Below are 21,563 nucleotides of genomic sequence, written 5' to 3'. Positions count from 1 at the left end.
AAACCAGAAACCCCGCCCTCCCCACGTGCTCTTCCCTGGCTCCTCCCTTCAGCCCTAAGCCACTCTCTTCCCGAGTCCGCCTCCGGCTCGCTTCCCAGCTCCTCCCCCGGCGCGGCACCTCGGGAGTCCCACCTCCTTTCTTCCTGCATCTGGCCCCGCCCACGGCCCCGCCCTCGCCTCTTCTGTGCATACCCACTGGCTGGATATTTATCACGCTCCACCCCTAGACTTTCACTCCTGCGACTGGGACAGAGAGCTGTCTGTCAGCGTAGTCGCCTGGCAACGGGGTTGGGCCGCTCCAGACGAAAATCTGGACGGCAACCGGAAAGGCAGATCGGTGGACTCTGGGGAGGAGGGCCAGGACCTCGGTGAGCCGAGCGGTGGACTTGAGGCTGGGGGTAGGGGAAGGTCACCGGCCTGGGGGCCCAGAGGGAGCAGCCTGACCAGCGAAGCGTTGGGGATGATGACCTTCGTCCCGGGAGCAGTTAGTGCCGGGGTGGACCTGGGCCCTGACCCTTCCTGGCAGCCGGTGCTTCTGCCTTGGGGTGAAGTGGGGAGTGATAGGGGGACAGCTGCGAGGGAGGATATCCCCGCTAGGTCAGTTGGAGCACAGAATTACTCCTACTTTTCACGTCGTTGAGGTCAGAGGGTTCCAGGCCGATGCTTGCCGGAAGGTCCCCAGGGTGAAGGCCAGCTGTCAGGAGGGAGAGCGAGAAAGAGCTGTGTAGACGCGGGAAGAACTGCGGAGCATCTTCGGGAAGAGGCGAGGCAGGGGGTTGTGCTGGAGTGTGTACTGAGTTGGACACAACCTACTCGCTTTGTCCCAGGAGAGTGACGCTGACGGCTAAATTCAGGGCAGCGGGGAAAGGAGGAGAAAGTGCCCCCTGCAGATCAGTCACTGGGGCTCCCTGGACGGAGGGAGGCTAGCATGGGGCAGGAGCGGGACAGGTCACCTTCTGGCCAGCAGGGACTCTGTGCAGCCAGCAGCTGGCCCAGGCTCAAGCTGACCCCTCCCAGAAAGGCTGCTTGTTCTGGGATGTAAACAAAGCTTGATGCAGATGAGGTGGTTGGAGTCTTCCCAGAAAGGGTGTACTGAGGGCCAGGTGACTGCTCCCAGGACCATGCTCCCTTGGAGGAGGTGGGGAGTCCAGGGTGTCTCCTGAGGATGGGAACCTTCAGAAAGGCCCTGAAAAGAGTCATCTGAGCCATCCTTGGATGCCAGCCAGTTTACTGTGGTCCATTCTGCAGGAAAAACAGCTCCTGGCTCCCTCCCCAGCACTGAGGGGTTTACTTCTTCCAAGCTGGGCTGTTCCCCTTGTTGCAAGGCAGATGCGTAGATCTGGGTTCAAGGTCTCAGATCTTGTTGCTTTGAGCTCATGTGTCTCCTCTGGCCTCCAGAAAGCTGAGTTAAATGCCCTGTGTTACCTCATTTAATCCTCCCCCCTCCTCCTCATTACAGGACTGGAGGCACTTTCCCTGTTTTACTAGGGCTGGAAATGGCTTAGTTACTTGCCCACAGTCACACCAACCAATGTCAGAACTTGAACTCAGATCTATACATCTTTGCATCCCCTGTCCAGAGAGGCAAGAGCTGTGGAGATCAGCGCACTCCAGTGCCGACTGTCCTGCTCTGCCCCTCTGCTCCACCGGTTTTTCATCCCCAGCCCTCCTGACATTTGGGGCAGGGTACTCTTTGTTGTGGGGACTGTCCAGTGCATTGTAGGGTATTTAGTGGGACCGCTGGTTTCTAACCACTAGATGGCAGCAGTGGCTGGAACCACAGCCTCCCTGGCTGTGACAAGCAGACATCGTTGCCAGCTGTCCCCTGGCAGAGGAAACCACCCCCAGTTGAGAACCACCGGGGAGAGCAACCTTAAAGGAACATCTGGGTGTGTCCCCTTGACAGAGAACGTGATCTATGTAACCCTGCGGGAGACTCAGGCCAGCTCTGGGTGGTTTTATGCACAGCTTGCCAGGAAAGGAAAAGTCTGTTGCACGTACCAAGGTGCACCCAGGACCGTCCCGTGAGAAAACCATTTCAGGGACTGAAAGTTCAGAAATGTGCTTTTGGGGAGAACTAAGGACGCATTGAAGGCCTTCAGTTCCTCCCCAAAGTTAATTGAAGAGGTTTCAGGCCTGATTCAGGTGATGGCGTCCAGGCAGGATGAACCTGGGAACGCTGTACCACTGCCTTTACTTCATCCTGCCTTTTGGGGGGCCTTTTTAGCAGGAGGCGGGGTGTCCTTAGAGCTGTCTTTTCTTTTCAAATTGCATTCACTTATTCAGTCGTTCAGCCAGTTTTTATGATTATTATCACTTTTATTTGTGTAATTTTAGCTGTGCTGGGTCTTTGTTGCTGGGTGGGTTTTCTCTAGTTGCGGCGAGTGGGGGCTGTTCTCTGGTTCTGGTGCTCAGGTTTCTCATATCAGTGGCTTCTCTCATGGAGCGTGGGCTCTAGAGCATGCCGGCTTCAGGAGCTGTGGTTCCCTGGCTCTAGAGCTTGGGCTCAGTAGTTGAGGTGCACAGGCTTAGTTGCTCCACGGCATGTGGGGTCTTCCCAGATCAGGGATCGAACTCGTGTCTCCTGCATTGGCAGGCAGATTCCTCACCACCGAGCCACCAGGGAAGCCTCCTAGAGCTGTCTTGAGATGCGTCCTCTCACCGGTGCCCTGTGGATACTCAGACTGGTGGGCCGAGGGGGCGTGGCCCGAGAGGCTGCCCTTCTCCCAGCTCTTCTTGACTCCAGGCCTGTGGCTCCAGCTCCGGGCTGCCACTCCCCGTTCTCCCTCTTCCTGGAAGGAAAGCCAGTGTTGCCGGCTGCCCCGCTTCTGGGCCTTTCCTGGCATGTCCTCCAGGCGCGGCCCTGAGCTCCCATGCCAGGGGCTGCATGTCTCCTTACGTTTCTTCCCCCCTTGCCCCCGCCCCGGTCCTCCCTGCAGGCGCCTCGCCCAGCCTCGGTGCTTTCCCACCGGTGTTCAGACAGCAGTGGAGGAGCCTGTTTCTGGTGGGTCCGAGGAGGGGGCTGGGTAGAGGCAGAGGAGCGCCAGTCTTGCTCTGTAGCTGCCTCAGGCGCCCTCCCCACACCAGACCTCGCCTGGATGACCCTGGATTTGCCCTGCACCTTTGTGCACTGTGTCTGCTTCCTGGGTGAGCCACCCCTGGGTGCTGGAAACCCAGCCAGAATGTGTCCTTCGGGACACGTTCTCGCCACCCCACTGTGTGCTCTCATCCCTTCCCCGCAGGTCTCCACAGCGTTTGCTGGACGGGATGCTCCTGCAGGCCCTGTCTGAGGCTTCTGTCTGCTTTCCGTCTGATGGGGCCTGGCCCAGGCGATGCCGTCCTCTGTGGAAGGACTTAGATACCCGTGCCGGTGTCAGGAAAGCCAGCATCCTGGAGGCGGCGGGCCCCGTGACCTGGGGGAACAGCCCCCGGCTGCACTGGGTCCTCAGCCATGGAAGGGGACGTCCGAGGAGAGGCATTTATGGGCCAGTGGCCTTCCAGCCCCAGCTGTCCTCCTTAAAGAGGCTGGTAGCCCCTGAGAGAGCGATTCCTTGGTCCTGAGAAGGAAGGCCGCTCTCCTAGGATGTGGGGAATCTGAGGTGCGGCATTTAGAGGCATCACCGTTGAAGGGGCTGGAGGTGGTATCAGCTGGATCCCCTGTCCCATCAGCTCTCCCTGGGGACCCAGGCACCGTGGGCTGTGGAGTGCAGAGGTGGGGAGGGGCTGGTCACAGGTGTTGAACTGAGGGCACTGATCCAAGGGGCCCCTGAGTGCCTGGGGCCTTGGAGTGTGTCCCCTGGGGGCCGAATGCCGGGGACCTGGGCCAGGCCGGCCTCCTGGAGTTTGCACCCAGGATCTCATGAGGTGGTGGAGAACGGGCTGTCCACCTGAGGGGCGGGCAAGGAACGCCAGGCCTTGGATCAGTGTGTCCGCGTGTCCACATGTGCCAGGCTGGCTCGGGTGCCGGTCGCCAGGTGGCCGTGGGGTAGAGTCTCCGTTATGATTTTCAGATTCTACGGGTAAGTGAGTCAGGCATGACCCTGGGGGTGGGTGGGAGGTGGAGGTGGGGTCCAAGCAGAGTGAGCAAGGAGGGGTCTGTGTCCCTCAGGGCAACAGTCAGTTCTCTGAAAGTCAGGAACGCTGGGTAGTCTTGGAACCTGAGGCTGAGGAGATGGTGAGGTGTGCAGAGGCAGACAGGAGGGCCCTCCGAGCCAGACGGGGGACCCAAGGGAACTGCTCACGGGGTCTGGCATCTGACGTTCCTAGTGGACCACATGCATCTGCCAGGTCGGCCTTGGGAGCCCACCGGGGTGGGCACAGCTGTCAGCTAGCCCGGAGGGTCCAGCTCTGAGGTGGAGCTGTGCTCACATCTCAAAAACCCCCCAGGTGTTCAGAAGGCAGTCATCTCTCCCAGCATAGGAGTCATGGGCCTTCTCTTGTCACAAACCTTCAGGTTTTCTAGAGGAAGTGAAAAGGCGTGATGACCTTTGGTATGAAGACCCTGAGAACAAACTGGAATTCCTAGGGTGTATTTTTATACACTTGCATTTTCAAGATTTCAGCAGGATAACAAGATAGGGATGCAGGGAAGGTTGAGGGATAAGTTTTCGGTGATTTCATAAATTAACAGAGATCTTGAGAGAAATCTTGAATTTCCCTGCTTGGGGAGGGTATGAATCTGAAAATATTTTTGACTAAAGCTGTTGTGATTTACCAGTAATATAAGCAAAGCGGAGGTAGCAATAAGCAGAAGCAAAACCCCAGGCAGATCAGGTCACCATGTGGGGTCCCAAAATAACCCACAGCCCCCTTCCCGGTCAGAACGGTGCAGATGGCTCATCTCCTCAGCACGTCCTACGCGATCAGGTGGTTTATTGGGCTCTTAGAAGAGTTGACAAAGAGGACGGGTCTGCCTTGGCAAAGCTGCTTGGGCTGTGCCCCCGAGGGAGACCAGGCACCAGGTGGCGCCGCCCCCTGTATCTCGGAGATAAGGAAGCCTCTCGCAGACTGGAACCCGAGCCGGGGGCCGAAGGCTTTCCTTTTCGGCTCTTAAGCTGCTGAGAAAGCTGAGAAGTGGAAGCATTTAGGTCAAATGGCCTGTGAGCAACAGCCGCAGACTGCGTTGTGTAAGCCCCCGTTTCCAGCAGCCAAGTGTGTTGGAGCTCCTCCTAGGAGCCCTGTGCTGGAAACTTCCTCCCCTGCCCCACAATGGAGGAAGTAAAACATGGAAGAATGTTGGAGAGCATGTGGAGAAATGGGAACCCTCATGCTTTGCTGCTGGGAATATAAAACAGGAAACAGTTTGGTAATTCTTCAAAAATAAACGTTAGATTATACGACCCTACAATTCCATTCCTAGGTATATCCACCCCCCTCCCAATCTGAAAATAGGGACTTGAACAAGTATGTGTACACATATGTTCACAGCACCCCCAAGATAGAAGATAGCTCAAATGTCCATCCACAGCTGAACGGATAAGCCAAACACAGTACCTTCATACACTGCAGTATTACTCACCCATCAAAAGGAATGAGTCCCATTCGTGCTACAATATGGATGAACCCTTAAAATGTTATACTGAGTGAAGAAGCCAAACCCCAAAGACCACGTGTTGGATGATTCATTTACACGAGGTGTCCAGAACAGGCAGCTCCACACGGACAGTGTGTTAGTGGCCGCCTGGCCTGGGGAGCCTGGAATGGGGTGTGACCACTAATGGGCGTGGAGTTTCTGTTCGGGTCATGGAAATGTTCTGGGTCTAGATGGAGGTGGTGGTCTCACCCCGCTGTGCGTGTACCAAATGCCACTGAATCACTCACTTTGAAATGGGTCATTTTGTGCTGTTGTGTGAATCTCACTTCAGTAAGAAGAAAGGCCCCACGTGCACCCCACTTCCTCTTGAGGTCTGTGATCCACGCTCCACCTGGATTGTGGACAGCCTGCCCCCTCCACGTGACCTGGGGGAAACTTACGGGCTGTTGCTTTGGTGGGGTGCCCCTCTCCCCAGCAGTTTGACCATGGTGGGTCCCAGATGAAGTCTAAAGACAGGAGTTAGGAAGTTGTGGCACTGTGCCCCCTATGTGGTTGCTTCATCTCGGATGTGCTGTTCTGTCTGAATCCGTGGATCGGATGGTGCTGGACCCCTTTCTATAATGAGGTCTGGGACCCGATTGCAGCCCCTGGGCCACCTGCCTTTGGGTGCCAGCCTCTCTTAGTATCCCTCCCAGAGATGAGTCCTGGGCTGGGTTCTCACAGCTTTGGCCAGCGTGCGCCATGATCCCATCCATATAAGGTTGGGCTGTGATTATTAACCTGGGGCGCAGAGAGTTTCGGTCACTTGCCCGAGGCTGCCCAGCCACCACGAGAAGCCAGGATCACAAAGGAAGAACGTGTCCCATGGCACTTCTGCTCTGTAGGTGATACTTGCAATGTGTTGATTTTATTTAAATACGTGTAATCATCCACCCTTATAGATTATTTTTTCAACTCAGGTTTTTAAAAAAATGAATATTTTGATTAAAATCCTGATTTTTCTACCTTTTAGTTACATTCGCTTAGAAACTATTTTGAAACAAAGAAATCCAGATGGTTAGCAGTTATGAGCAGGCTTTGAGAAGTCAGAGGAATCTGATTGAGTTTTCGCATTTTATTTGTGTCAACTAATTTGTCCCCTGGAGAAGGAAGTGGCATCCCACTCTGGTATTCTTGCCTGGAGACTCCCCATGGACAGAGGAGCCTGCTGAGCTACAGTCCACGGGGTCACAGAGTCGGACACGACTAAGCAACTAAAAAAAAAAAATGATAATTTCTACCACATCGAGACACTACATAGGTCTGCATTTTTGCTGCATTTTGTTGCTTACCTTGACCATATAATTATTGACATTTATTTACTATGATTGACATATTTTGGGGCTCTCTGGTGGTCCAGTGGTTAAGATGTCACACTTTCAATGCAAGGGGCAAGGGTTCAATCCCTGGTGAGGGAACTAAGATCCCACATGGCATGGGGCAATAAAATAAGATAAAACAGCAAAATAGTTAAAATATATATGTGGTTTAGTCACTAAGTTGTGTGTCCGACTCTTGCAACCCCATGGACTGTACCCCACCAGGCTCCTTCTGTCTATAGGATTCGCCGGGCAAGGATACTGGAGTGGGTTGCCATTTCCTTTTCCAGGGGATCTTTCCAACCCAGGGATCAAACCTGGGCCCCCGGAACTGCAGGCGGATTCTTTACCAGCTGAGCCACCTATACATATTTGATTTCTGTCTCTAACGGGTGGGAACTTCTCTCCTGCAGAGTCCCGCCAGCCGCAGGGACAGATGGGGAACAGCAAGAGTCACCCAGGACAGGAGCGCTCCTCGCGGTTTCTCCCCACGGAGCAGGCCGAGGTCAACAGGCTGTTCGATGCTCTGTCGTCGGAGAAGCTTGGCTCCAGTGCCTCGCCCAGATCCTTCTCTCTGCAGGCATTGAAGGCAAGGGTAACATCTGGGAGTTCGTGTTTAGTTTGGAGCAGGAGTCTGGCTGCTGCTGACCCTCAGTTCCTGTAAGGCAGGTGTGGGAACACGGAGAGATGTGTTTTCTGTGAAGAAACAGATAGTACCGACTGTCAGCCTGCCGGGGTCCAGCCCCAGTGGATCCAGGGTAACTCGAAGCGGGGACGGCGTGGCGAGGAAAAACTTATTTATTTAGAAATATAAAGAGAGATTAGGAAGAAATAGTGTAGTAGGAAAATTTAGTGGAGAAGAGAGGCTGAATAACTTGGTTTACGCGGAAAGTTAATAAAGTTCCAAGACAAGGAACCTGCACCGTCTACGTTAGGCCACCGGCGCCCGCTTGAATAGCGGAGGGTGCCCCACCTTAGGCTCCCTCTCTCGTGGGTCTTAGAAGCCAGGGCAAGTAAGTAGACATGGAGAGCCTCCACGCCCCAGAGGGGAATTCAGCCTCAAAAGGAGTAAGAAAAAAAGACACGGGGGAAACCAGTCTTTCCAGTGACAGACCCATCCTCTGTTGTCTGGAAAGGCCTTTTATACATTTGATTTTACATAGAGATCAATGGATAATACAAAATTATGCAGCGTCAGCAGCCCTGACTCTTTATCAAGACCAGGCTTTCTCTCTGCATACCTAGTTGTATACACAAGTCTTAGGTGATTTACATCATCTGGCCGGAAGGCCAATTAGCATTTTACAGCCCTTTTCTGATAAGGGTAATAGTGTTGTTCTTCCCAAAGTCTGGTGCCACTCTCAGAAAGCACTAAATAAAGTTATATTCTTACATAGCAAGGACGCAACAATTTATAACAGAAGAAGAGAAGCACAGTGCTTTATAACAAAGAGAAAATTCATTAACTCAAAAGTCTAGTATTGCTAACATCAAGAACTACTATATTCCTATTTCTGCATCCCGTTTACATTGATTAATATCTCCCCAGGTGCCTAAAAGATAAAGGATATGGAGGCCTGGTGGCAAACAGTAACTCAACAAACTCTTCCCCAAACTAATTCTTGGCTCTAAAAGGCTCTATATCTTTAAGATGTTTTAAGCTTTGTGCCTCTTACGGTTGGGGGCCGTAAACAATCCACAAGTTGTAAAAGTCCGGGCAGACCGGTCAGATAAGTTAGAAAGCCATCAAAGGGGTTTAAACCGAGACATTCTTTTTATATGCAGGAGACTGTTGGAGCTCTGAGTTAACTTTTTCCAGAGAAAGGTGGTAATGTCAGAAGAGTATAGTATAGAAGACAGCAAACACACAGATTTTGGTTTCGGGGTAGATGCTCAGACAGAGGACCCCTTGAGACTTTACTCGCCTTGCCCATCAGGCCTCTCTGCATGACCTTGTGGGATCTCCCGTGCTGGCTCCTGGCATCAGCCTTGTGGGCTCTGTGGTCAGTGTGGCAGCTGCTCCACTCTGCCTTCATCTCACACTGTTCAGGGACTTTTCCCACTTGCGGTTGACCAGAGGGGCTGACTGCTTCCCATCTCTTGCACCACCGTCCCCTGATTTCTCCTTGCAATGGGTGACGGGCTGCCCAGGCTGTATTTGTGGGTCTGATAACCGCCAAGTCTCAAGTCCACCTTGGCCTTCAGGATTCGTAAGTGTTTGTTTTCCTAGGAATTTTGTTGTTTCCCCCCCAAAATAATGAAGTTTCAGGGTCAGGGTGCACCTGACAAGGAGTGAAGACTGCCCGCTTCCCCATCTTTGGGCCCCGTTCCATGGGGCTCTTAACCACGTGCGTTTGGGTGCTCAGAGAGCAGCAACATCACAGACATCTTTGGCCCATCTGGTGACTTTACAGTCCTGTGTTAGTTTCAGGTGCACAACAAAGTGAGTCAGTTATACAAATACGTGCACCCACTCCTTTTTAGATTCTTTTCCCATATAAGTCGTTACAGAGGATTGAGTAGAATTCCCTGTGCTATACAGCAGCTCCTTGTTAGTTGCCTATTTTATATACGTGTGTGTGTGAGTCGCTCAGGAGCCCACCAGGCTCCTCTGTCCATGGACTTCTCCAGGCAAGAATACTGAAGTGGGTAGCCATTCCCTTCTCCAGGGGATCTTCCCAACCCAGGGACAGAACGCAGGTCTCCTGCATTGCAGGCAGATTCTTTACTGTCTGAGCCACCAGGGAAGCCCTGTTTTATATATAGTAGAGTTTATATGTCAATCCCAATCTCCCAGGTTATCCCTCCCCCACTTTCCAATGCATATTGAGCACAAAGAACGTGGATAGATAGTTAATATATCTGGAGGTCCCTAATCTAGAGGAGACCAGTGTAGCACTACACAGACCGTATATTCCATGTGGAAATAAATCCAGATATGCAAATGACAGCTGCCGGAACTAGAATGGAGAAGATGTTAGCAGAGTGAAAAGCAGCCAGTGGCCAGAGGCAGGAAGGACATGGCCAGTCTGGGGAGACTGGGAAGTCTGGAGGGAAGGATGGGGACAGATGACGGAAGAGTTTGATGGCCCAGATGAGCCACAGGCTGGGACATGTTCGGTGTGTGGGTCCTGGGGTGGTATGACACCCTCAGTGGGCAGAGATGGTGCACCAGGGGTCCGGGAAGGTTCTCTGCAGTTGGTCTTGGTCCCTTAGCTGTTTTCCCGTCATCCTACCGCGTCTGACTTGCACCCTGTCTGGGCTTTTCACCCGCTTGTCCCTGCAGGGCCATGTGGGGGACGCTCTTCCCCCCAAGATGGTCACCAGACTGTTCGAGGGCATGCGGAGGGTGGATGGCAGCGGGAAGGCAAAGGGGCCCAGCGAGCGCATCTCCCAGGAACAGTTCACAGCGTCCATGTCCCACCTGTTGAAAGGAACTGCCGAGGAGAAGAGTCTTGTGATCCTGAACATGATTTCTGCCTCAGGAGGTCCCGTGAAAGCAAGAGATGTCCACAAGGTGAGAGGCCACCAGGCACTTTGCAGCCACCCCAGGCAGTGTTGGTGGCCTTTGGTGGGGGGCTCAGGATGGTGCAGCAGCTGATGGAGGCCTTGTGCAGAAGTGCCCCCTGGGGGGCCCTGGACCACATAACCGGTTGAGGTCAGGACTCCCGGACAAAGAGGCATCAGCCAACTAGACCAGCCGAGGGCATCGTTGGAAAGCTGAATAACTTACCCAAGTCACGTGGTTCTTCCCACCCTGGGGTCCGCCACGTTGGCCTTAGTGAGACAAGACGCCCTTCTCCATGTTGATCTGATGTAGGTCAGAGGTACAATGGTGGTGCAATTAACGGTGAAATTGTGATCTTCCAAGTTTACAGAGGACTTGGTTGGCTCTGTGGTACACGTGCTAAACTACAGACGGCAGCTGCGAGGCTGGAGTCAGAAGCCACCCCCAGGCTCCCCATCCAGGGTGCAGGTGCTGGCTGCCCAGCTGTGCTCCGAGATGAGGCTTCAAGGCAAGTGCCCCGCGCTAGTCCCTAGACCTTGGCGTCGGAGAGTGGTTCCACGCCATTTTGTATTAAAGTTTAAAGTCAGTAAGTGCGTCTTCCAAATTTGGAGGACCATTGAGATTATCTCTTCCTTGGCATACAGCTGTTCATAGTATTTCCTCATAATCCTAATTTCTGCCAGGTCCGTAGTGACGTCTCCACCTTCATTTCTGATGTTAGCCATCTGAGCCTTCTCTTTTTTTCTGGGTCAGTCTAGCTAAAGTTGTGTTCACTTCTTGTTATTTTCAAAGAGCCAGCTTTTGGTTTTGTGGACTTTCTCTGTTATCTAACCTCTATTTTATTTATCTTCAAGTCTTTTATTTCCTTTCTTCTGCTTCCTTTAAATTTAGTTTGGTTTTTCCTTTTTTTTTTTAATTGAAGTGTCGTGGATTGTGTTGTGTTGATTTCTGCTGTACAGCAAAGTGACTCATTTAGACTTAAATATATTCTTTTCCATTATAATTTGTAACAGGATATCGAATATGGTTCCCTGTGCTCTACAGTGGGCATTGTTGTTTATCCCATTCCATCTATAATAGTTTGCATCTGCTAACCCCGACCTCGGGCTTCCCAGATGGCACAGTAATGAAGAACCCGCCTGCCAGTGCAGGAGACACAAGAGACGCGGTGCGATCCCTGGGTCAGGAGGATCCCCTGGAATTGGAAATGGCAACCTGCTCCAGTACTCTTGCCTGGGAAATCCCATGGACAGAGCAGCCTGGTGGGCTACAGTCCACGGGGTTGCAAAGAGTCGGGCATGACCAAGTGTGCACGCACGCACGCACAGCCCCACCCTCCCAATCTGTCCTCCCCCGTCTTCTCCCGCCGGCAGCCACACATCTGTTTGTTGTGAGTGTGAGTCTGCTTTTGTCTCACAGGCGTATTGGCTTGTGTCGTTGTTCAGATTCCACGTATAAGTAATAGCACACTTTGTCTTTCTCTTTCTGACTTCCTTCACTCAGTATGATCATCTCTGGGTCCATCCATGTTACTGCAAATGGCCTTGCTTTGCTCTTTTCTTATTGCTGAGCAATATTCGGTCGTATGTAGGCCCCACATCTTTATCCACTCCTCTGCCACTGGGCACTCAGGTTGTCTCCACGTCTTGGCTGTTGTGCTGCTATGGACCTTGAGGTGCATGGATCTTTTTGAATTGTAGTTTTGTCTGGGTGTGTGCCCAGGTGTGGGATTACTGGATTATGTGGTAGCTCTGTTTTTAGTTTTCTGAGGAACCTCCATACTGTTCTCCATAGTGGCTGTACCAGTTTACATTCTCACCAACAGGGTAGGAGGGTTCCCTTTTCTCCAGACCCTCTCCAGCATTTATATTTTGGAGATTTTTTTTGAGGACGGCCTGTAGATGTCTTCTTTTTTTACTTACTTGATTTTGGCTGCACTGGGTCTTCCTTGCAGAGTGCAGGCTTTCTCTAATTGTGAGTGGGGCTGCTGTCTCGTGTGGCGCATGGGCTTCTCATCGTGGTGGTGTCTCTGGTTGCAGGATGTGGGCTCCGGGCACATGCACCAGTAGCTGTGGCACGCGAGCTCGGTAGCTGTGGCATGCGGGCCCTGGAGCACATGGCTCAGTGCTTGTGCTGCGTGGGCTTGGTTGCTCTGGGTCACGTAGGATCTTCCCAGACCAGGGATCCACCCATGTCTCCTGCACTGGCAGGCGGACTCCTAACCTCTGGGCCACCGGGGAAGTCTTGTACATGTGTTCTTGATGTCTTAGTGGGAAGAGGTGAGCTCTGTGTCCTGTTACTCTGGCATCTTGATTCCAATGTCTAGTTTGGTTTTCTTCGTCTGGTTTCTCAAGGTAGGAGGTTAGGTTATTGATTTGAGGTCACTCTTCTTTCTCGTATCGACGTTTATGGCTGTGCGTCTCCCTCTAAGCGCTGCTTCAGCTGACTCGCATCACTTTTCTATGCTGTGTTCTTGTTTTCATCCAGCTCAGTGTTTTCTGACTTCCTTCATGATTTCCTCTCTGGCCCATTGGTTGTTCAGAGGTATACTCTTTAATTTCTACACATTTGTGAATTTCCCAAATTGCCTTCTGAGTTGCAATCTTATTACGTGTGACTGAAGAACATACATTACGTGACTTCAGTTCTTCTCAGTTTGTCAAGGCATGCTTTATGGCCTAACATATGGTCTGTTCTGAAGAATATTCCAGACCTGCTGGAGAAGAACGTGTTCTGCTGCTGTTGGCGGAGAAACAGTATATATTTCAATCTACTTGGAATTTAAAATTGCCTTGAGGTGAATCTTGTAGCTTTGTTGATGTATAAAACAAAGTTGACTTATTTTATAAAAGCGTTACTGATTTATTATAAAGCTGGATTTCTAGACAGAGTTTGAAACATTAAGCGAGATAGTTGGGACTTGGAAAGAATAGTAAGACAATCTGCTGTGAATGTATGAGGCCGTCATGTTTGGATGGAGTCCCGTTGGTCTGTCTTCCGGTGCCACTGCCGCGCCACCCCTGTTCTTAGTAGGTAAGAGATGGAAATCAGAGCCATAGGTGTTGCTTAGAACCATGAAGCATAACCAGTTTTAAGTTTTAAGTTTCGTAGTTAATGAAACCCGTTCTCCCCAGATAAATCGAGGGGTGCCCAGGACGTTACCAACCTCTACCCTGATGTGGGCCTTCCCTGGTGGCTCAGTAAAGAACTCGCCTGCCAGTGAAGGTGACCAGGGTTTGATCCCTGGGTCGGGAAGATCCCCTGGAGAAGGGAATGGCAACCCACTCCAGTATTCTTGCCTGAGAAATCCCATGGACAGAGGAGCCTGGTGGGGGCTACAGTCCGCGGGGTCACAAAGAGTCAGGCACGACTTAGCGACTACCCCACCGCCAGCCTGACGTCGCTGGAGGGCAGTGGACGTCTGAGTCCTTCCCAGATGGCTGTGTTAAACTAGTGGCTTTGGTGCAGCCAGCCCTCTCAGGAAGGGGTGCTGGGGAGTTTCAGGGCCCCAGGGGGAGGGTGTAACTGTCTCCTGGGCCTCTGAAATGCAGCTGGGAATGCAGAGAAAAGATAAGAGCATTGATGTTGAGTTGTTTAGATGAGCACCGTCCAACAGGGGTAGGATGTGAACTGCAAGCAAACCACATGTGAAATTTTAAATATTCTAGTAACCACATGAAAATAGCAAAAAGAAACAAGTGAGATTAATTTTAAGAAAATTTTCAAAATATACTTTAACCTTGGCAATGTTAAAAAAAAAACACGAGTTATTTTACACTTTTTTTTTTTCCACACTAAGTCTTTGAAACGTGGTGTGCATTTGATACTCGCCACACATCTCGATGCGGATGAAACGCATGTGTGGCTCCCCTGTTGGACAGAGCAGGTTCAGGAAAGCAGACGGAAGGAGATGTCACTGCCCCCACCCCCCAGCACTGTTTTCTCCTCCACTAGGTGGCGGGAAGCTTCTGGGCCCTCAGTGGCTGGACCGTGACTGTGACCGGGCCGTGCTTGAGGACTGGGTGTTCCGGGCCCACCACGTGGCCACGTTTCTGAGCCTGGTCATCCACCAGGGCTTCCTCCTCCTGCGCTCGTCCCTTGAGCTGGCCACCCTGGTCCCTGAGCGCCAGGTGGACCCTCAGCGGGAGTTTGCCAGCATCCTGGATGTCCTGTCGGTCATCTACATCAACTCACACCTGCCCCAGGAGCGGCGGCTCCGCTGGCGCCTGCTCTTCGCGACTGAGCTCCACGGGAACAGCTTCGCCCAGCTCTGCGGGCACATCGCACACGGGGGGCCCTGCCTGGTGCTGCTGGAGGACCGCGACGGGCACGTGTTCGGGGGCTTCGCCTCCTGCTCCTGGGAAGTCAAGCCTCAGTTTCAAGGTGAATAGCCCCACGTTGGTAGCGCAGCGCTCCTGGCAATTTCTGGTCCCTCAGCCGCCACTGGGGACCTCTGAGCCCGCCAGCCTGTGTGCGCTGTTTCTTCCGTCTCCTCCCCCAAGCATTTTTTTTCTAGATGTGTTTGGGAGGATGGGGAAGCATGGTGTTTATGAGGTTTAACTTCACGCATTTCTGCATAGCCTCTGGCTGCTGGGTCAGGGAAGCCGGACAGGTGTCCTCACCTCCGGATTTCAGGCGAGGAAACAGCGGCTCAGCATCATTAAATGGTGCAGTGCTGTCCAGTGGGGCTGTGTTAGAGCATCAGTGCCCAGGGTTTGTTTTTTTTTACTGGGGAGCCGGCCCTACCAGCACCCTCTGCCGACACCCACCCACGCCCCAAACTTGCAGCAGGACGGCAGGAGCCCAGCTCTGGCTCCGCTGTCGGTGTACACGGTTAGGGACAGAGAGCCGCTTGCCCACCTTGTCACAGCATCATGGGGAGGGGTCCCTGGGGGTGGAAAGCTGGGTCTCTGTGATTGGAGGCTCTGCTCGAGGACGTGGAAGAACAGCCCCGAGAGTCATTATTATCTAGACGAAACTTGCACTTCTTCCAGCTCCTCTCGTATTAACCCAAAGCTCAGCTCTGCTGTGTCTCCAGCTTTCATTTACGAGAGCAGCATTCATTCCTCTGTTTGAAGAACTGGGAAAGAGCAGTTACCAGGTTTTCAGACGTGAGCTCTTTCTGCCAGGATTCCGGCAGGGGGCAGCCCAGCCTTGCAGATGCCTTTCACGTCCTGGGCGTTTCTCATCTATTGGTGCCCCAGTCATCTCGAGTATTTGCGCCTTGAGGAGACGTGACACCCACAGGGTCACTTCGTTTCCGCTTTTGCCGGCCGAGGGGCAGCCGAAGGCCCGCAGTGCTGGGCAGAGTCCGGCTCCGTCCTGGGCGGGGTGCTTTACCCTCTCTGGGCCTGGGGTTCCCAGAACCATGGGGAGGGCAGCCTGTAAACCATGGGGTGAAGGGGGGTGGTGTGGTGGTGGGAGTCGGGTGAGGAGCCCCCCGTGGGACTGACGCCTTTGCAGGTCATGTGACTCCTCGGTGCTTGCCGTGCGCCCTGGAGTGGAGGGTCGTCTTCCCCAGGTGGCCCTTCCCTCTGGGTGTGGATCCCAGGATGGACTAGCGTGGGGTCCATGCTCTGTGGCCCTGACACCTCACTCAGCACCGGGAGCCAGGGAACCCTGGCTGAAAGGCAGCCTTGGGACCAGCAGGTGAAGTGATGGTCCCGGGGCTGCGGGTGGGACCAGGCTGTTACTTGAGGCGAGACTCATCCTTCTGGGCACATGGACTCAAGCCTGAGTCTTTAGCCTGGAGGGCAGCCCTGTGTCTCCTGGTCCTAGTGGCCTCCCGAGGCTCACCTTCCATCCCCCCCCACTCCAGCGCCCACAAACCTCACTCTACAGCCGAGGGGTCCTGCTGTTCCCTCAGGCCTGCCTCGTCCCCGCGGGGGTCCCTCCTCCACGGAGGGGCCCTCACCCGGCCGTCTCCATCTCAGGCCGTCCTTCCTGGTTTCAGAGGAGCTGAGTCCCCGTGGAGGCCCCCGGGGTCCATCTGGAGGGGAGGCCTGAGCATCGCGGGTCCTGACTCTGTGCCACCCAGGGCTGTCCTCCCTAAGGCCTCCTGGGGCTCCACGCCCGCCTCATGTCCCCCCTCCGCATTCGGGCTCCCCGCCTGCTTCCTGGAGCTCCCTTCCCCAGAGCCGGAGCTGGGTCCTTTCTCAGGTGCCCTCACACTGTCACCGGGGTGGGGCAGTGCTTCTGGCGAAGGTCCCATGGCTGTGGGGCACGTCCCTGGTTCCCACCTAGCTGGGAGCTCCCCGGGGTGGGGGTGTGTGCCCTCCGTCACCGCCCCTCAGTAAGTGCATGGGGGTGGGGAAGGAGTCTGAGGTGGAGGGCTCCTCATTTCTGGAGCTCTGATTGCACCTCTGCTGAGTGGAGCATGCCTATGCCTGTGCCCAGGTGAAGGTGGAGGGTCACCTCTCCCTGGGTGCGGCCCCTGCCCAGCCAGCTGCATCTGCAGGCATCCTCTGTTCTCTGGACGGCATGCCTGAGGCCGTGCGGGCGCCCAGCTGGGGCCCGCAGTAACCACCTGCCCTTTGTGCTCTTTCTGACTCTGGGAGGCGGGGCGGCGTCCCCAGCAGGCAGACGCCATGTTCCTTTCTGGCGGTCACCCTCGCCTCCCAGCCGCAGCTCATCCTACGGGCCCCGGGCAGCCGTGGGTCTGGGATCCGCCCGCTGGTCTGAGGGCTCTGCCCCTACGTGTGGGACACCCCCCCAACCCCTGCACACCGAGGACCCCGAGAAGCTCCTCCAGCTCGGCCTTCTGAGCGGGCCTGTTTGCGTTTCCTGCTCCTCCTGTGCCCGGCTACGGTGGGTGATCCGGCTCCTTTGCGCTCTGCTCCCTTTCAGGGGACGACAGGTGCTTCCTGTTCTCCATCTCCCCCAGCATGGCCGTGTACACCTGCACGGGCTACAACGACCACTACATGTACCTGAATCAAGGGCAGCAGACCATCCCCAACGGCCTGGTAAGGACGGGGGCAGGGGCGGGGGCGGGGCGCGGCCCTGCGGTGCCGTCCACCCCGCGGTGCTGTCCACCCCACGGTGCCAGCCCCGGCCCCGACGTGCCCCGGGGCGTGCGCCCAACTCGTCAGGCAGTGTGTGGTGTCCAGTCCATCCTGCCCAGATCTCGGGGTGCTGACGCCGGGAGCGACAGCCAGGATCGACCTTCTCCCTCGGAAAAAAACGGGGCCTCTTTTGGGGCGTTTCTGGGCTTTGTGTGTGAATGACGGGTTCCGCCAGTTTCCTGGTCATCAAGTGGTTGGTCTGTGGCCTTTGTGGCTGGAGACGCCGCCCTGGCACTCGTGCCGGGGGCAGGGCTAGGCTCCCTGGACCCGTCAGGCTGGACTCAGCCACAGGAAGAAGCGGGCAGGAGTGAAGCCCACAGGTGACGGTGGGGACAGGGCTGGGCGAGGAGCTGGGGTGGGCACCCGCACAGATGCTTACCTCGGGTGCGAGAGGCGTCTCCCGGCAGCCCCAGTCTCCTCCTCTTCCCCGCTGCTTAATGAAAAGCATCTCTTGGGAAATTCCCAGTCCCAACTCTGTAGCGCCGAGGGGCGGGGAAGGTGGGTCAACCTCGGCGGTGTGGAGCGGGCCCCAAGCTCCTCCCCAGTTCTCTCTGGGGCTCCCTCGGGCCCCCCGACAGCCCGAGACGCCTTCTGAAAGGGCAGTTTGGTGTCGATGGGGGAGAGGGTCTTGGCCTCAGGGGGTCAGTAGTCGGCCGGCAGGGAGAGGCGGCCCCCAAGTGCGGCTGGTGTCCGCCCTGGTCCCTTGCTCAGCATTAACTCTGGGCCCCAGGGCCCTGGGGTAGAGGCAACGGTGGAGGTGGCACCCGGAGAAGGGGACCAGAGAGGCTGAACAGCGGTCTGTTCCCACTGGCCTCTCGCCTAGAGCCAGGTAGCTTCCTCCTCTGCCCCCTGCATGCCTGCTCCAGCACAGGGGCCTGGGGCCTGGGGCCTGGGGCCCGGGCACAGGTTTCCCGGCCTCGAGCGCTGGGTGGACCCCTCCCCTCCTTTTAGGGACTGCAGCGTCTGGGTCTGGTCAGCTGCCTTCTTTCGTCCTCTGTCGTTGCTTGCATTTCCTTTTAAGATATTTTACCTGTTTGGCTGCGCTGGGTCTTCAGTTGTGGTGGGGGAACTGAGCTGTGGCGTGTGGGATCTAACTCCCTGACCAGGGATGGAACCCGGAACCCGGCCCCCACCCCGCATTGGGAGTGCAGAGTCTTAGCCTCTGGACCACCAGGGAGGACCTGACCTGTGTTTCCTGCCAGCGCAGCCCCGTGAGAAAGAGCCACTGGGTGGGACTCAGGACACCTGGATGAGTGTTCTAGGCACCCGCAGTGGGACCCTCCAGTTGTACCAATCCATATCATTTCACAGTTAAAAAGAAGAAAGCTGCATTCGCTTCCGCACGCCCTTGTGGCCTGACGGCTGGGGTGGGCCTCGGGGTCTGATGTGCCTCCCTCTGCAGGGCATGGGCGGACAGCACGGTTACTTTGGGCTGTGGATCGACGTTGATTTCGGGAAAGGACACAGCAAGGCCAAGCCCACATGCACCACGTACGGCAGCCCTCAGCTGTCGGCCCAGGAGGACTTCCAGTTCCAGAAGATGGAGGTGTGGGCGGTGGGAGACGCCCCGAAGGCAGAGCCGGTGAGCATGGGGGCGCTTCTCCTCTCTCTCGGCTTGATCCCTTGCACACCTTTCACACCTCCACCTGGAGATGGGTTTTCCCAGACTTGTTTCCAGCAGCCGTCGCTGGCCAGAGGAATGCCTGTGGGTGCATAGCTGGGCGGGGAGTCCTGTTTGGGATCTGTGGGGGGTCTCCTAAAAGAACCACCCCAGGGAGGTGGGGTCCCAGATGGACAGGGGCTCCTTTGCAAGCTGAGGAGGGTCTGGGGTCCCTTCTGAATCCAGGGTTCAACAATGAGTTGTTGGCCTCCTTGCACCACGTCACCTCCCAGCGATGGCCTCCCGGGGTCGGGGGGACACAGTGGGGGCAGGGCCAGAGCCCCTGCCTCCTGCATTTCCCTTGTGGCATCAGTAGGGCCCTGAGTCTGCTCTGAGAAATGTGCCAGCGGCAGGACGTCACCGGCTGGTTTTGTCGCTGAACACACCCCTCCTTCCTTCTTCCCAAGGTCAGGAAAACCAGGAGCATTCTAGACATCGACCCCGAGGCCCGGGCCCTGCTGGAAGCCAGTGGGCGGGGCCGCCACAGTGAAGGGCTCCGGGAGGTTCCTGATGAGCAGTGATGACAGCCGGCGCAGGCCACCCTGGAGCCAGAGCGCAGCCTGCCGACCCTCCTGCGTTCCACGGAGGCCTGACTTTGGTCCAGAGTGTGCGGGTCACATCCTGGCGGTCCCGGCGGTGCCCAGTCTGCACAGAGTACAGTTTCTCTGTTGCCATATGTCCATTGGCGGTGGTGTCTCCTCCGGAATCCTGAGCATACAGCTAGCAACCTGATCCCTAGACTTGGCTCATGCCCTAGGGATGCAATCCAAAGAGGACGCTGAGATGTTGAGACTGGCTGGAACTGCCATCTTTGGGGACTGGAGTTCTTGCAGTGGTGGTGGGGGTGAGGGGTTCGTTTCCACTCACTAGGGGTCACTGGGCCTCTGCTCAGGCCCCCCAGTTAAGAGCCTTGAGGCTCCATTTCTTCTTGTCAAAGGCAGAGGTGCTCAGCTGGGAATCCCTGTGCTTTGGGGAGTAACTTCCTTTGATACGAAATTTCTATATTTCTAAAAAAAAATAAGCGTTAGCAGTGTACTTATGGGGGAAATAGGAGATTTTGAAGGTGACAGTGACCTGGGTCTTCAGTAGGGTTGGATGTCGGCCTTTCTCAGCTTTTTTAGGTGGGTCTGTGCTTGGAGCGCATGGGAAGCCAGGAGGTGAGCAGAGCAGCAGCATGGCGGTCCTGTTTCTGATGTAAATGTGGGCACACTCAGGGCCGAGGGTCGTGCTGATACACGTGCGGCCTGTCGCAGGAGCTGGGGGCGAGTGACTCGACAGGACCGGCCTGGGCTCCTGGCCTCCAGCATCGCTCCGTGCTGCCCCCCAGGGGATGGTGTGTACCGCGGCCTTGTGGACTTGCCGTGAACAGTGACCCTGCCATGCTAGCGGAGATGTGGGTGGGCTGGGCCCTGTCCAGTCCAGCCCCGTCCCTCGGGGGTGGCCCAGAGAACATCCTGACACACTGAGAATCGAGCTCAGGGGTGTTGCAGGCTCAGCCCTAAGACACCTGCCTCTGTCTTCCCCTGCTCCACGCTGTCCTTCTGCAGATCTGACAATAAATGCTGCCTTATTCTCGAGTCGGTCCCGATTATAAGCCATAGTGAATCGAAGCTGTGTGCACTTGCGGGCTCTGCGCTTTCTACAGGAGGCTCATGAGACCTGCTGCTGAGCCCCGAGCGGAAGGCCTTGCAAGCGGGTCTTCACAAGGAAATGCACGCTCGCAACAGTGACACGCATGCTCTGTCCTGATTGACTTTCCTTATAAAAGGGCCAGTTTTAACAGCTTCTCAGGTGCGTTCTGTGGCTTTCTGACTGATGGGAAGCAGACACAGGATGTTAGGATCCTCAGATATCCTTACCATAATCTGAAGAATTAGGCCCCGAGTCTTCAGTCTGTTACAGATTTTTTATAAAAATGCAGTGGAATAATACCTCACAAATATTAAAAGGTCCATTCAGTACCATTTACTGTCTGTGGCTGTCAGAGAGGCTGGAGGTGTCCGGGCCTGTTTTTTCCTGCTTCGTGCCTCTTCTCACAAGAGTGCAGGTCATGCCCAGGGGCCTGATGGTTTCCCAGGATAGCTCAGCTATAGGACGGGAGCAGGTGCCCAGCCCAGGCGCTTGGTAACCCAGGGGACGTGCCCTTGTGGAGGGCACGTGGGCATGGGGCAGCCATGGGACCCCATGAGCTGAGGGCCTGCGCACAGTGACCAGTGACCAGAGGAACCACACCCCTCCTGGGCCTGGGAAACCTGCAGTGCTAGTTTTAACACATGAGGAATTTGTTCTTTGATAAAAAGGGGATAAAAATTCCGGTTGTATGGGAGGCGGCCTCCCTCCCTTATCAGGAGACAGATCAGGGTCCCTGAAGGTGCTGGAAGGAAGGCCTGAAAAGCGCTGTGTTAACTTTTTAACACATGGCTTTTAAACAACAGAACTT

The 21,563-nt window shown here is 55.1% G+C and overlaps 1 protein-coding gene across 1 annotated transcript; it reads left to right on the top strand.

The window, feature by feature from the left end:
• The first annotated feature begins 297 nt into the window (after positions 1–297).
• MEAK7 (MTOR associated protein, eak-7 homolog) lies at positions 298–20,655 on the top strand. The gene is made up of 8 exons (XM_052656460.1): positions 298–368; positions 7,305–7,480; positions 10,178–10,408; positions 10,763–10,907; positions 14,354–14,782; positions 17,246–17,364; positions 18,866–19,045; positions 19,531–20,655. Exons 2-8 carry the CDS (start codon positions 7,328–7,330, stop codon positions 19,642–19,644), a joined length of 1,371 nt encoding a protein of 456 aa, XP_052512420.1. The 5' UTR covers positions 298–368; positions 7,305–7,327; the 3' UTR covers positions 19,645–20,655.
• Positions 20,656–21,563: the final 908 nt, after the last annotated feature.

This window comes from Budorcas taxicolor, chromosome 18, assembly GCF_023091745.1.
Source record: "Budorcas taxicolor isolate Tak-1 chromosome 18, Takin1.1, whole genome shotgun sequence".
In the NCBI taxonomy this organism is placed as follows: Eukaryota; Metazoa; Chordata; class Mammalia; order Artiodactyla; family Bovidae; genus Budorcas; species Budorcas taxicolor.
The sequence above is the reverse complement of the archived record's forward strand: the minus strand, read 5'-3'. Positions and strand labels throughout refer to the sequence as shown.

What these genes read in the sequence shown, in the direction of transcription:
- MEAK7 (XM_052656460.1), top strand. Translation starts at nt 7,328, where the DNA reads ATGGGGAACAGCAAGAGTCACCCAGGACAGGAGCGCTCCTCGCGGTTT. An exon ending in CTCCGAGATGAGGCTTCAAG is followed by an intron (nt 10,908 to 14,353) that starts GCAAGTGCCCCG and finishes CTCCTCCACTAG; the next exon opens with GTGGCGGGAAGCTTCTGGGC. An exon ending in AGTCAAGCCTCAGTTTCAAG is followed by an intron (nt 14,783 to 17,245) that starts GTGAATAGCCCC and finishes GCTCCCTTTCAG; the next exon opens with GGGACGACAGGTGCTTCCTG.